Source organism: Nymphaea colorata, chromosome 8 (assembly GCF_008831285.2).
Source record: "Nymphaea colorata isolate Beijing-Zhang1983 chromosome 8, ASM883128v2, whole genome shotgun sequence".
Lineage (NCBI taxonomy): Eukaryota > Viridiplantae > Streptophyta > Magnoliopsida > Nymphaeales > Nymphaeaceae > Nymphaea > Nymphaea colorata.
The window spans coordinates 11,874,356-11,890,253 of NC_045145.1; the positions used below are offsets into that span (position 1 = coordinate 11,874,356).

Here is a 15,898-nt window from a genome sequence, read left to right on the forward strand (position 1 = left end):
TGTCAAAACTTCTGATAGAGAGTGTCATTCAGACTTTTCATATGCGCATGGATTTTTAGAGATCGTGTATAAACTTCTCAATGCCCAGTTAATGTGATTACACATGAATGATTGGATAAGAGAGTGGATTTTGTCGCATCTGATGGCCCTAAGAGAAGATTCAGAACTAATTGTAGTTTTCGTTTGTAGTAATTTTTTAAGGTCCTCAGCCAGGTAGGAATAAGCTATTTGTGGACTTTGGTACCACAGAAGAATGTGATTATGATGTATATCTACGACCATTTGCTGAACTAGAGCCTTGAAGTATCCTCCAACCTTGATTGGAGGTAAGGATGTCCGTCACTCGGTTTTCAACTTTCATTTTATTTCCTTTTTTTTTTCTTTTTTTTTTTCTAGATTAGGCAGATGCCTACCAAATTATATCCAACAGATAGGTACTCTTGGTTATTTAACTCGTTTTGCTCAAGGTTCACCAAGGAAGAAGGGGAAAACTGATTGTGTGTGCAGCCTGCTCTTGATTCAGCCGACTTCCGCGGTGCTGTCTGAGTGGAAGCTGGTGGTTCGAACCAGGATGATGGTTTACTAAAATTTGGGTATCAAGTTCGACCCCTTCTCTCGGTCTCAAGCTTGGAACTTAAAGATATTTGCCGTTAATTTGTAGTGAACGCTTTTGTTGGTTTTTCTTTTCAAGCTGAGATTTCTCGTCGGTTCATTAATAAAAACATCTCGCTCTGAGATTAAGATAGTTAAATGTGTATGTGATCCGTTCTGACCATAAGACAATAGCAATGGCAAATCAAAAGATTGGGAATTTCAATTGGCCCTGCATAGAAGCAAATGAACGAGAAAGAGAACAATTTTGTCGTTGAAACGTCACATGCTCTTTAGCCGCAAAGCCGCAGCAAACCCGTGGAAATACGTTGTTTTGGGGGAAAATGATGCTATAAAGGGAGCTTATGGGGACTGGGAAGCATCAGAATGGGAATGCAAATGGATTAGCTTTTACTGGATGCCTATCATTCCATCTCGCTGATGTGCTTGAAGGCTGTTCTGCATTAAAAATCTACGTCACTTGGAATTAGTGATGGATTTAGAGCAAGAGGAAAAAAGAAAAAGACAAAAAAAAAAAAAGGATGATTAGTAAAATTGTTACTCGGGTTGGGGGTGAAAATTAAATGAGCTTTGGAGTCAGATTTGACTTCAAATGCTGTCAATAAAAATAAATAAAGTTCAGCAAGTTAGTTTGAACTGATGACACCAATCAAAAGCTTGAACATGGAAGGAAGACTACCGGGCCAAAGAATTAATAAAAAGTTTGTTGTCAAATTACCTATAGAAATTTCTGCAGAAAAGAAAGCCCTAATATTACACTCCAAATCCTATGTAAGCATCCCCAATTTTCCACGTTCTCATTTTTCGTATTGTACGCCTACTCTATCCATTTTCAAATCGTTTTCCGACAGTAATCTAACTGTTTCAATTCCATGATGGCCCTTCACCTGGAAACAACTGCCTTTTCTATCCCACCTCCATTTAGGCTTGTGTCAATCCTAAGGAAGCCTTAGAAATCAATTAGTCAAGGGAAATTCAACCTCAATTAAGATTGATGTAGGTTCATCTTAGTTACAGGCAGTGACATTTATAGGTCGCCTGTCTCCAGCACTAGCTAGCTCAATTGACCATAATTTCCTATGAAATTATCTGATTATATATAGTTCTATTCTGCATCACTAGCCCAGGACAAACTCAAATCAAGTATTCAATTTATCTTAGTTCCCCATAACTTATAGAATAAGTTTCGGTGAAAACTTATTCTGGCCATGTCGGTGCGTCATTCCCACTTCACTCAATGAGGGTTAGAGTTCATTTTTTAGCACAACTGAGGGTAGTCAACTCAGTCCAAGCTTTGAAACATACTCCATTTACCGTAGTCTCAGTGTGGATTGATTTCATGTGCCCCAGATCATGTAGTTCAATTCAATTTTTCTTCAATTGCTTACATCACTCACTTCACTCTTAGTGTCATTTGCAGCCTATTTTATTTGGAACATTATAAAAATTTTCATCTTCTTTCAACAAACTCATGTCTAGGAAGTCCTTACTTGGGTCCCCTAGTCTCATCTAGAGAATCTCAAGAAATCTGACAACAAACCTAGCAACGCACCGATTCAGCTATGAGCTAAGGAAGGAAATCCCCTAGGTAAAATCAAATGCAACTTCCCTACGAAAATAAAGGAGAAAATATCTCCTCAATTTGTAAAGCATGCAGCGTGAAATCGCTTGATAGTGGAAGTCTCACCGTGATGCTGGTAGAGTGCTGAGGCATCTCGTGGATGTAGGAGGAATCTCCGAACGACGTTAATTTTGTGTTTTCATGCTCTCTGTCCCTCTACTTTTCCCTCATTTGGTATCAAAGTTCATACTTCAGCTTTGCTCGAGCTCTGCGTGATCTCAGGGCTGGCATGTTGGGTTTGTGATTAGACATGTCCAAAGTACCTCTTTCCCTCTTCACACAGCTGCACCGACTAATCTCCAACATTTCCTGACTGTCAAATTGACGTTGGAAAATTTGTTATTGTAGGAATCTCCATTTATCCCACTTTGTTATCTTATGATCTTTATGGCTTTGTCGATGGTACCAAAATTTGTCCAAGGCAATATGTGGCTTTCTCTCCCGCAGCCAACTATGTTCAAGCTAGCAGGGAAAACTTTAACAATCGCAGCAACAATAATGTCCAAAGAGGACGTGGCCATGGCCATGGGCGTTTGGACTATTATTGGAAAGGGTATATTGTGTATCAATACTGCAACAAAGTTAGTCTTAGTGTTAAGACCTGCTCCAAGATTGCTAAGAATGAAGCCTTAGTATGAGCATTACTAACTCTAATGAGACGTCATCTAATGTGCAAGGTTTCCATGCAGCCCCTCACATGATGGAAGATAGTATCTTAGCTGGTTCCCCAACACTGGCGCCAGCCATTACATCACAAACTCCTTCATACTATGTCAATTCATGAACTATGTGCAGGGAGAGAGTAAAAGTTTGTGATGTTACAGGTGTGTCTGTAAAACATCTCGAATAAGCTCTCTTTAATCTTCCCCATGCCACTGTTGCTTTGCGTGATACTTTTCATGCTATAAAATAGTTTACAGTCTTCTATCTCAATAGATTCTACAAGTTTGAATTTACTTCTGATTCTTGAATGGTTAATAAGGACCTTCTTCAAGGAAAGAGTAGGAACAGGCTCAATGATCTTCGCCTACCACAACTTGCTTCAAAGGAAGATTATCAACTAAAACAGACGTTCTATGGAAAAAAGACTTCGCTTGATAAATGGCGTGCTAGATTAGACCATCCAACCAAGAAAACTGTTAAATAAATTTTATTGAACTCTAAACTTCCTTTCATGGAGATGCAATCCATTTTATGATTTGTGATGCTTGTCGATGTGTTAAAATGCATGCTCTTCTTTTTGGGAACATGAAGCCAAAGTTCCTCTTGAAGTTGTCCATTTTAACGTGTAGGGGCTACCACCCTTGGTTAATAAAGGTAAGTACTATTATTATGTGTTGCTTATGGAAGAATTTTCTAGATACACTTGGGTCCATTTTCTTGCTCACAAATCCGATATTGAATGGGCATTCAAAGTGTTTTAAGCAAAAGTTGAAAATTTGTGGCTCCAAAAAAAAAAAAATTTCATTCACATGATAGGGGAGAGTTCATGTCCCTTCAAAATTTTTTTCTTGAACGTGGTATAGAATGACATATATCTTGCCCATATATTCATGAGCAGAATGGCACAGGAGAGAGGAAGCATCGCACAATCATTGAGATATGTCATGTGCTTCTCAACCACAGTGGGTCCCAACGGAATTTCGGACTCTTGCTTTAGGTATCGCCACTTACTTGGTGAATCGTGTTCCCACAATGGGTCTGCAAGGGAAGTCCCCTTACTAAGTTTTGTTTTAACGTTCACCTGTCTCTGGCTTTCTTCATGCTTTCGGGTGTGCTGCATGTCCTGATCTTCAACTTATAAAAACCACAAGCTAGAATTCAAGTCCGAAAAATGCATATTCTGTGTACTAAAGCATCCATAACAGGTACATGGGTTCCAATCCCAAAACTTATAAAACCATTAGTTGAAACATCCAATTCAATGAAGAATGCTTCTCTATCAAAGAGACTCACCAAAATCCCATGTCACTTTTAACTACTATTTTGATTCTAAACCTTTACTCGTCTATGTAGAAGCAAACTCCAATATGACCGTTCTAGTCCCTCCTTTTAGTACCCGTGTAATTGAAACAACCATCGACTCACCAAGACCTGAACCATTTCTCTTTCGATATCGTGTCAAATGAAACCACAGAAATTGTCACCTCCATCACTAGTTGTTCCTCCTCTTTGTACGTCACATGATTACGAGATCCAAAGAAGGGACTTGTAGTACCAAAATTTACCTTGCCTCGTCTTACCCATTACCTATAGCCCTCATCTCTAAATCTCAGGACGACCAAGAACGTAGAACTTATGTGTGCACTTAAGTCGCCTCAATTGAAGGATGTCATGGCCAAGGAAATGCAGGCGCTGCAGCATAATGGTACACGGATGTGGTTTCTCCAAGCCCCTCTTATGCAGTGATTGGGTGCAAATAGATTTTCAAAGTGAAACACAAGTAAGATGATACTTTAGGATGATAGAGAATGGTAGCGAAAGGCTATGATCAGATTGAAAGTATCGACTATTTTTGAAACTTTTAGTCATGTTGTGAAGCTTGCTATAGTTATAGTTGTTTTATCTGTAGCTCTAAAGCGGTCTATTCAACAACTGGATGTTAAATAATGCATTTGTTCACAGAGATCTCACAGAAAATGTTCATGTAGTTCAACCCCATGGCTAAGTCACAGTGGTACGTGGGAGAACCCACTTACCCATACCGACATACCTGCATACCGGGATTGGGTACCTTTGAGTCGGTTCTGGGCCGAAAGCGATCCAAACCACAAAAAAGACATTGTCTTGGCCACTTTATGTTTTTTTTATGAGATTATATGTAGGAAATATCAAAGGAACATTGTCTTAATGATGTGATGATATCAAATTTGTTTTTTAGAATTAAATATATATAATTATTGCCATACCGCCATATCAAGATTGGCTAAAACGTTCTACCCATACCCGCTTCCCCGTACACATACCAGCACCCATACCCATACCTATGTGGCATAGCCCCATGGGTTTCAACTTTCAAGATCCTCAATGCCCACATTATATTTGCAAATTTAAAAAGGCCCACTACAACAATAAAAACCGAGTCTAACTAGACTCAAAACCATGGCTAAATAAACTTTCAGTCCTGGTTTTTCTCATAGCTGTTAACTAAAGTTACCGCAGCAATAGCCCTTGTGGCAATTGACCTTTTGCAATGGTTTTGACTATTGCATCCACCAGCCACGGTTTACCTAGATCTGGATTCACGGAGTCTATCCAAGAATGTTCATGACTATGGCCACTAGTTGCAATAGCCACAACTCTTCATATACTACCCATGGAAAACCATAGCTATGTTTATTTTACCTTTTGTTATATATATATATATATAGATATATATATATATAGAGAGAGAGAGATATACACAAAAGTAAGTAGTACATAAAAGATATTGTTTACACAACTCAAAATTATAAAAAATTACATTGTGAGACAGAGGGAGAGAGAAAGAGAGCTCTTATGCTGGAAAGCACAGGGAAGGTGGTTCCTTTTAATCCACAGTGTGCAAGAAGTTGCTTGCACTCATACACATACTCAGGTAGTTGTCTGTCCTCAATCAAGATCGGCTCCATAATTCTGTTCAGCCAAAAGAAAGAAACAATAAGAAACCTCGGCCACCAGAAAGGCTGGTTAGAATCTTTATGTTGGACAGGCAAGTTCAAGGAGTCATAAGTCAATTAATGTATGAACTTAGGCTGGGTTCTACTCATAGTTACAGCACTGAGATGCAGCAGCCGCTTGATAAAATCCTTCGTCCAATTTCTTACCTTTCCCCAAGGAAAGCTTTTCTCTCTTAACCAGGTTCTAGAATTTGCTGATTGCATCATCTTAGTTGAAAAATTCTTCCAAAGTTCTTAATTTGTCAAGGCTAAAGTCTAATGGCAGTGACTCAAAAGGCCACCCCTTCCACTTCAACCATTTTATTTCCTTGGGCATGTTTCTCAAATCTCCATTTAACACTCAGCATAGATCCAAAGTAGGCTGAGTTTCGATATCTGTTTGAACTCTATGGTTCTTTGATTCATGTAAATTGATATTTATGACCAACTGAAATTATTCAATGTTTGCATTTCATGACTCTTCTCTGTCTTTCTTTCTCTGTATACATAAACAAATACTTATTATATATATAAATATTATTTTTTTCCAAAGAAAAACAATGACTAAAAGATATGAAACATGTTTAAAGGTTTTTAGCCACAACAAAATTAGCATTGTTTATAATGGCTTTAGCGACTATGTAGCTACTCTCTGTTTTTTGTACATTCAGTTGATATTCGTTTCATTTAATATCAAACAATGGGCGCTTCTCCTCCTGATTCTCTTCTTTCTGGTTCCTTCTTTCCATTCCCTGTTTGGATAAAAACAGAAACAATCAGATTGTATGTGTCTTACGGAATCAAGAAGCATATTCAAATCAATGTTGGATGTACTATGATTCACATCGAGCAGGTAGCAGGAACCGAACCCGCAACATTAGCTTGGAAGGCTAGGGGTTATAGTCGACGTCGATTCATCACTATTAACATCTCTAATTCAAAACCGAACATGAAACTTTGGATAGATTCCCCGATTTAGGGAGTAAAGTAACCTAAACAAAAAAATCGACGATGTATATTAGTATGAAAATGGAAAGGTATGAAAGTAAAAGAAGGAAGTCATAGCAAATTTGAATAAGAAAAGTTCGATCTTGAGAACAATGGCCTGGATATGGCGTGTCAGACACTACAGGAAGAAAAATAAGATATCATATTGTGCCAAGTTGTTGATACCCAAGTCCCATGTACAAATGAGTGCAGCTTTCGGTACAGGTACCTGGTATGGACACAAACAGCTAAATTTATATTTATTGTCCATCCCACGAGCCACTTGACAGGGCTAAAAAATGGGTCAGCTATAAATGGGTGACATATATAGCTTTTGGCAACACATGAAAATGGCTTTTGAAACAGTTCCTGTTTTCATCTTTAGTCTCCTGGTCCAGACCTATAATCAGGTCATTGGAATGCAGTAGTACAGTCATAACTAAGCACAAAGTTATGATTGATGGCGATTACCTCCCTGTTGTTTAGGAATCCCATTACATTCATTGCTTATGAACTGAAGATCACATCCTATCGACAATGGAGCCTGCGGATTCAACAGAAAAGTCATTGGCGAATAGCTGTATAAGAAGCTTGATAAAAGAGAACTCCAAAGGCAACACAGGATTGCTTTTCATCAGAGCCCAGATGCTAAAGTGTGATCTGTGTTCCTCCAATGTCACACCACCATTGCCCACATATAGCAAGTCCGGATCTTAATCATAGTACAACAAAACCACCATGATATTTAACCCAAGTTATGATAATGAAAACATTAGTGCTTTTAGAATTGAAGCTGAGATGAAATAAGTATGAAACTTCATTGATCATGATCGGAGTCGTGTTATGCCCATGTCATGGAGGCAATACTTTTATCATTCCATCACCACTTAGCTGCTTTTGCCGCAACCTAACAGAAATTATAGATGGATGTGAGATCAATACAGTGGTAGTTGCTGCAATATAACCATGTGGGGATTTACATGTGACAATCTCAAAGAACACCATAATGATTTACACATACCATGCAAACAGCAGAGGTTTTGGTGAAAAAATAAAACATGAGCATGACTGTGTTGACCTTGAAGATAGGTAAATGGATAAATCTGTGTGTTACGAAAATTGGGATGAACTTGAGTCTGGGACCTTAGGGCAGTGTATACTTCCTTGATCATCGTCAGAGTCAACCATCAAAACTGACCATGTTTTTCTATTATCAGTTCATGCTATTTTTGTTCATTGAAATATGTCTTAAGATCATCTCACCTGTAAGCATGGGTCCTTGAGTCATTGACAAAAAGCTTTGGGTGGCCGCACATGGAAAAAAAGCGATCTTATTTTCTACTTTAATGATTCAATTATTGTGCATATTTTACTCTATAAATATTGTCATTATAAATATTGTCATGACCCAATTCGACACGAATTTCTTTTCACAGATATAATGAAAATGAAAATCGAATCTTAAAAATTAAATCAAATCTTGAGTAATGACCAAAGCAAAACAGATCCAAAACACAGAGAGACAATGTCACAAGGACCCATTAGAGCCCAAACAGAAGACCACATCAACTCAAATGACATCACAACCACAAAAATCTCATACTCGAGTCAATGCCTAGATCGCCAATGCTAGCCCATTGCAAGACTAAGGGAGTCCATTCAAAGCCGATATTCAGTCAAGAGTTAGTTGTTGATGAATTTAAGAGAGCTAAACTTTGATTAACCTCGAAAGAATCCCTAACTCCTCTTTATATAGACTAGAGGAGAGGGATAAGTTACAAGAAAGTCATTAAAAGAAACATTATTACACAAGTGCCCTCTCAAGCCTAATACTGAGTATAAACACGTCTTAACACTCCCCCTCAAGTTGGAGCGTATATGTCAAACAAGCTCAACTTGGAACAACAACTTTGGAATGGTCCTCTTGCAAGAGCTTTAGTAAAAATATCAGCAGTTTGCCCTGTAGTTGAAATATGGGAGGTACTTACAAACCCCTTTTGAATCATGTCTCTGGTATAGTAACAATCTACTTCAACATGCTTGGTTCTCTCATGGAAAGCAGGATTATTAGCAATAAACAGAGCAGCTTTGTTATCACCTAACAATTGCATAGGAAGAGGCACTTCCACAGTAAGATCCAACATCAGAGATCTAACCCACATAACTTCAGCAGTAGCCTGAGCCATAGCTCTATACTCAGATTCTGCACTTGATCTGGCAACCACTGTCTGCTTCTTACTCTTCCATGTGACCAAGTTGGATCCAATAAACACACAAAACCCAGTAGTGGATTTTCTGTCAAGGTGACATCCCGCATAATCAGCATCAACATACACAGATATAGTGAGAGATGTACCATTTTGAAAGAAGAGTCCCATTCCTGGTGAATTTTTTAGATACCTGAGAATCATCATAGCAGCATCCCAATGGACTTTCTTGGGCTTATCCATAAATTGACTCACTCTGCTGACAGCATAGGCAATATCAGGTCGAGTAACAGTGATATATAGGAGCTTCCCAACAATCCCTCTATATTGTCTAGCATCAACATCTTCAGTATCATCATCATACAAGCGAGTATTGATGTCCATGGGTGTAGAGGCAGGTCGACATCCTAGCATACCTGTCTCTTGCAAAACATCAGTAACGTATTTCCTTTGGCACATGATAAGACCCTTCTGATTTCTGGCAAACTCAATACCTAGGAAATAGCGTAGCTCACCAAGATCCTTGGTGACAAAGTGTCGTCCAAGGACGCCCTTGATGTTGGAAATCCCCTGAATATCATCCCCTGTAACAATGATATCATCAACATAGACAAGAACTATCACTGTACCTGTAGAAGTTTTCTTGACAAAAGGGAATGATCGGCCGAAGAACGTCTGAAGCCCTCATTCTCAATATTCTCTGATAATTTTTGGAACCAAGCTCGAGGACTTTGTTTCAGACCATAAATTGCCTTTCTCAATCTGCACACTTTCTGACACTCCCCCTCAGCAACAAACCCTGGTGGTCGCTGCATATACACTTCTTCATGTAGGTCACCATACAGAAAGGCATTTTTGACATCAAGCTGTGATAAAGACCAATTCTTGCTGACGGCAACAGCGAGAAGAACCCGTAAAGAAGCATGTCGTGCCACAGGAGAGAAGGTATCATAATAATCAACCCCATAAGTCTGAGTATAGCCTTTAGCAACCAGGCGAGCCTTATATCTCTCAATGCTGCCATCTGCTCTGTATTTAACAGTAAATACCCATCGACAACCAACAATAGCTGCATCAGATGAAGGAGTAACTAGTGTCCAGGTGCCTCTAGACTGAAGGGCATCCATCTCTTCTTGCATTGCTGCGGCCCATTTGGGATCAGAAAGAGCGTCCATGGGAGTCTGTGGAAGAGCTACAGTCGACAGTCCCTTGACAAACTGTCAGTAAGTAGGAGTGAGTCTATCCATGGATAAATGACCAGAGAGAGGATGCAAAGTGCAACTGCGTTTGCCTTTCCTTTGAGCAATGGGCATATCAAGTTCATTAATATGAGGACCAGGAGCATGCTCTGGAGAGTCCCCTGTGTCATCATCACATAAAGAATTGTCAGCAGGATTGGTGTGTTCAGGAAGTACCTTGGGCATGCTGGGTGAAGGCACAGGAGCACAGGGGGCAGGTTGAACAGGTTTAGTGCGACGTTGGTAGATAGCCCCAAAACGCGAAGCAACGGGTTGTGGATAACTCATGAGAGGTAAAGGAAGGCGGACTTCATCACTAAATTCAGGCACCCTTAATTGAGTTCCATTTGGAGAGAAATAAGAGGTTGACTCAAAAAATGTAACATCAGCACTCACATAATATCGACGAGTAGAAGGATCATAACAACGATATCCCTTTTGAGTGCGTGAATAACCAACAAAGATCGTTTTGATAGCCCGAGGGGATAACTTATCTCTTCCAGGACCAAGCAACTGAACAAAGGCAACACATCCAAAAATACGAGGTGCAACAGAAAACAATTCTCTGTCAGGAAAAAGAACAGAGAAAGGAATAAGATCTGTCACACCCCGACCTTTTAACCCTCAAACTATTTTTTTTTTTTCTCAAAACATAAAGCATCGAGGTGTGACTACCAAACAATTCAAATTGACGATGAGCCAAGCAATACAAAACAATGGGGCGAACTTTCATTAATATAACCATTTTGTTTCATACAAATTCACATCTATGTGCATGACCAAAATGCCCCAAAATCAATAACATTGATGCCTAACAAAAAGAAGACATCAATAAAACCAAAACATGACGCGCCGGCACTACAAACGACAATCCCAAAACCACCCCAGTAGGACGTGAGTGAAGCCATCCGCTCAACCTGTTGCCCCGGGTCCGCCAAAACCTGAAAAAGAAAACAACTGAAGGCTCAGCCTTCGCAGTATGGCAACAAGCCAGAAAAATGCCAAACCCTCTCAAGTAAGGCTCAAATAAAGGGACAAATATCAACCCATCTATCGTCATGTCGCGTCTGAGTGCGACACGTAAAAGCCACTTGATGGCCACACTAACACAACATCAGTCACATGCGAAGCATGCTTAAACATAACACTTGCATTCATATCAATCACATATACGTCAGTCACATGCATTCTGTCAAACACTTTGCATTTTCATTAACTTTAGTGCATTAACAGTTCCTGTGGGTGCAACACAGGCACGTGCACACCGCGGGCAGCCTACAGCCGAGAGACAACCCCCGTGGTGGCCCATAACAGTATGGATCCATTTCACCCGCTGCAGCGGTAGAGCACTCATCCCTGGATGTGTGACGTCCAAGGTGAGATACTCAGCCTTCCCTAGGACACCCAGGTTGGGAAGGCAGGAGCCCAACGCTCCAAGCACAACACACAACAGAACCCTGGGGCCTTGCACCGCCTGCGCTCTGACAGGCGAGACCAGTGGCAATCAAGGGGGACGTCTCCCAAACACATAGCCACATCCCACTGGCCTCTCATCTCTTAGTTATTCATGCTTATCATTATAGTTACACATTCACAAGATGACTGGCTAGCACACGAGGTTAGTACACTTCCCGAGTGCACCCACACCTCCGATTACCTCCACATGAGGTCTATACATACAGTAACAGTCATTGCTAGCCGTCATACCATACGGGTACAACTACCCTCCAAAACATCCATTTGCATCATTGCCCATGGCAATGCATATGCAACAACATACACATTCATATCAATCATCACATCAATCCTCACATCAATCATGTCAATCACCTCTTCGAAAAACTTAGCCAATCCACAGAGAGTAGTCTCGATCTGCGGTTGGCTCGTAGCTGTCCTATGCAGTTATCATTCTATGATGCTTTCTAATGCACAATTGGGGTCGAGGAGACACTCGACTCGATACCCCACCTCATCTGTCTTAAACAGATATCAATTCTAGCATGCACATGCCAATGCGTAACATTTTTAAATCGAATGACTAATAATCTTTCTAACCCATTCATATCATGTAAGCAACATACACATACTCAATCACAAAACAGTCAATCAATTAACATCACAATCCTAGGATCCCTTGATCCTAGGAGCACCCAATCACACAATTGCCCCAGGCAGGAATTTGCCTGGAAAGTTGCCATACCTGTGGCGCGCTCACCAAATTCTTCAAAATGCCTCAACCTTCGAACTCAAGGTCGACGGGATGAGCCCAGTGCACCTGCAAACATAAACGAGAATAAGGTTTCTACTAGATGTCTACACCATTCAAACAGAAACGAACAGATACAAAAAATAAAATCCTTGAGGCACGTGTTGTCGCCTCAAGAGGGTGGCGACAGGTAGTGTCGACCAACGAGCTCTCCACAAGGCCTCCTCCTTTACGTCTTGACGTTGCCTCGAATTATCAAAGCCTTCAACCATCAATCAAACCGTCACTAATTCCTTCCTCAATAACGTTCTTTAAGTAAGACATCAACCTCAAGTCACATCCCAATACGCATATATCCCTAATTAACTTCATGATACACCCGTTCACCGAAGTCTGCGCTACACTCCCTAAGACGGTTCCAAAACTTCCCCACAACTTCACAATCTCTACCATGTTTCCTTAAAGCTTCGAAACTTAATCCATCATGCTTAAACGATCATTAAATACATGAATCATCACTTTCCAACGCAAATCCTAAGTTTCCCCCAAAAAAAAAATTACTAACATACGTCCCAAAATCATCAATTCTAAGCTCTAGCATGCTCGAACCATAATTATACATGCTCTAAAAGATAAAAGTCAATAATTTGGGCTTGATTAGGTCTCGTTCACCCTCAATCAAGAATTTGAACTGCTGCAATGCCTCCGACAGTCACCTCAAACGATCAATCGGTCCCCGAATGGCAAAAATCGTGCTAAACCTCCACCACCAACACTGCCTACTCGCTGCTAGGAGGGGAAAAACACGTTTCCCAAGCTGGAATCCTAACAAACAAGGTTGAAAACCGTGAGGGAGTGCTCGATTGGGATAAGGGGAAAAACAATTTGAAGAAAATGGGGAGAACGAGCTCACTTAGGATACGTGAGGCAAGGGAAGACAGACAGAGAGAGAGATTCAGACAGAAAAAGGGAAGAAGGGCAGTGAGGGGAGAGGACGAGAGAGAAGAGAGAGTCGGTGGGAGAGTAAGGAGAGGGACCGTGTGGGAGAGGGCTATCGGAAAGGGGGGGGGGGGGGGGGGGGAAAGAGAGGGGCGAGAGAGAGGAAGAGAGAGCATTCGATAGGGAGGGCAAAGGAACATGAGAGTGGTGGAGAAGGGAAACAAAGAACAAGAGAGAGAGGGTTTTACCAAGCCGCCGCCGCCGCTGCCACCTCCGTCGCCGTTGCTGCCGCTGCCCCCTTCAGTCACCTTCGCCGCTGCTCCACCCACCGCCCTCGAGCTTCACCAAGCTACTGTCGTAGCAGACGAAGAGGGGGAAAGGCGGAGAAGAAGGAAAGACGGGGGGGAGGGGAGGCGGGGTCGGGCTCGCTCACGAGTGAGGGGCTCGGGTCCGGGTCTGGACCCTGACCCGACCCGTCCTGCCAAACAACGAGCGTCACAAGATCTCCCAACACAGATGACGGCATGCGATTAATAAGATTGCATGCTGTAAGAACAACATCTCCCCAATAAGAATGGGGAATATGGCTGTGTATGATAATGGTTCTGGCGACATCAAGAATATGGCGGTGTTTTCTTTCAGCAACCCCGTTTTGTTGAGAGGTATAGGCACAAGAAGTTTGGTGAATGATACCCTTATCCCTGAAAAATTGTTCTAAAGAGGAAGCACAGAACTCAAGAGCATTGTCAGAGCGCACAATCTTGACACAAGTATCAAACTGAGTCAGAATTTCATTGATAAAATTTTTGATTACACGACCCGCTTCAGATTTGTGTTTCATAAGAAAAACCCAACTAACACGACTGTAATCATCAATAGCAACAAGATAATACCGATGACCCTGAAGGTCAGGAGTACGACTCGGGCCCCAAACATCAAAATGAAGTAACTCAAACACAGAGTGGCTACTTCTACTGGACCGCAGAGGAAAGGATGACCGATGGTGTTTGCCTAACTGACAAGACTCACATTGAAAAGACGACTTATGAGACAGCTGAGGGAGAACATGCAGCAGTTTCTGAAACGGGAGATGTCCAAAACGTAAATGCCAAGTATAAGTTGAGGATGAGGAGGACCTCGACGAGGTAGATCCAGCAAAGGGAAAGGAATGCAATAGCCTGTAGAGACCTCCCTGTTCACGGCCACTGCCAATCACCCTGCCCGTCAGTATATCCTGAAACACAAGAGAGGAAGAGTCAAATATAGCACGACAATTTAATTCTCTGGTAATCTGACTGATAGAAAGTAGGCTATGGGGGAATTCTGGTGCATGAAGAACGTGCTGCAGCGGCAATGATGAAATAAGTTGGACCTCTCCATGTCCAACAACTGGTGAATATTTTCCATCTGCTAGAATAACCGAACGACCCGGTGGAGTAGGGACGTAAGAGGTGAATTGCGTCTGATCCCCACAGAGATGTGTCGATGCACCAGAATCAATAAGCCAAAATGTAGTGTCAGTAGCAGAGTAGACTGTACAGGCAGAATACATACCAGATGAAGAAGCACTCGCAGCGGTAGGAACAGTAGAAGTGGTCGGACCAGGGGCTTGATGGGCGCTGTCGCCAATCAAGTGCCTCAACTGAGAGAGAATGTCATCTACATGCAGCTCACTGGAGGAGGCAGTGTGCTGAGGCTTAGGCTGCTCAGGAGAATCAGTAGATACAGTCTGATTTGCAAAAACTGGACGGCCATGTTTCTGCCAACACTTATCCACAGTATGACCAATGCGGTGACAAAACAGACATACAGGGCGCGAAGGGGTATTGCCACGGCCACGGCCCCCTCGTCCTCTGGGAAAAAAGGGTCCACCTCTGCCACGAGTAGCAAGCATAGCAGAAGTGGTATCAGGAACAGTCGATGCAGAGATCGGAATTCTGCTGAGCCTACTGTAAGCCTCATCAATAGGAGGAATCGAGGGACTAGTAAGCATTTGGTTCTTTGCGGATTCATAAACAGAGTCTAAACCAGAAAGAAAGACCCCTACCATAAGCATATCTCTGTATGCCTTTTGTTGTTCACACTTGCATGCGGGAAAGTAGCTATTCAGTCTCTCAAACATGGACTTGAGACTAGAATAATAGGTGTGAAGAGGTCGGCCATCTTGTCGCATCTGATGAATATCATGATGAAGCTGCATAATGCGCGTTTCATTTCTTGCCTGTGAATACGTGGCAGCAAGGGAATCCCACATATCCTTTGCACTGTCCTTGTGCAAGACTTCATTTGCAATTTCTTGAGAGAGAGTACCAACAATCCATACCATAACCAACGAATTATCTTTAAACCAAGTAGTATATTTTCCTACCTTCTGTATGGGCTCGGGCTCCAATATGAGATGTTCCTTCTCATGAGCGATCAAGGTTCTTTTTACTTGCATGGCCCACATC

The 15,898-nt window shown here is 41.6% G+C and overlaps 1 protein-coding gene across 1 annotated transcript; it reads right to left on the reverse strand.

Annotated features, from left to right (window-relative positions):
* Positions 1-13,594: 13,594 nt before the first annotated feature.
* Positions 13,595-15,456, reverse strand: LOC126410302 (uncharacterized). Its single transcript, XM_050079187.1, has 2 exons — positions 15,003-15,456; positions 13,595-14,682 (listed from the first exon to the last, which is right to left on the reverse strand). The coding sequence occupies exons 1-2, from the start codon at positions 15,439-15,441 to the stop codon at positions 14,645-14,647; spliced, it is 477 nt and encodes a 158-aa protein (XP_049935144.1). The 5' UTR covers positions 15,442-15,456; the 3' UTR covers positions 13,595-14,644.
* Between the last annotated feature and the right edge of the window lie 442 nt (positions 15,457-15,898).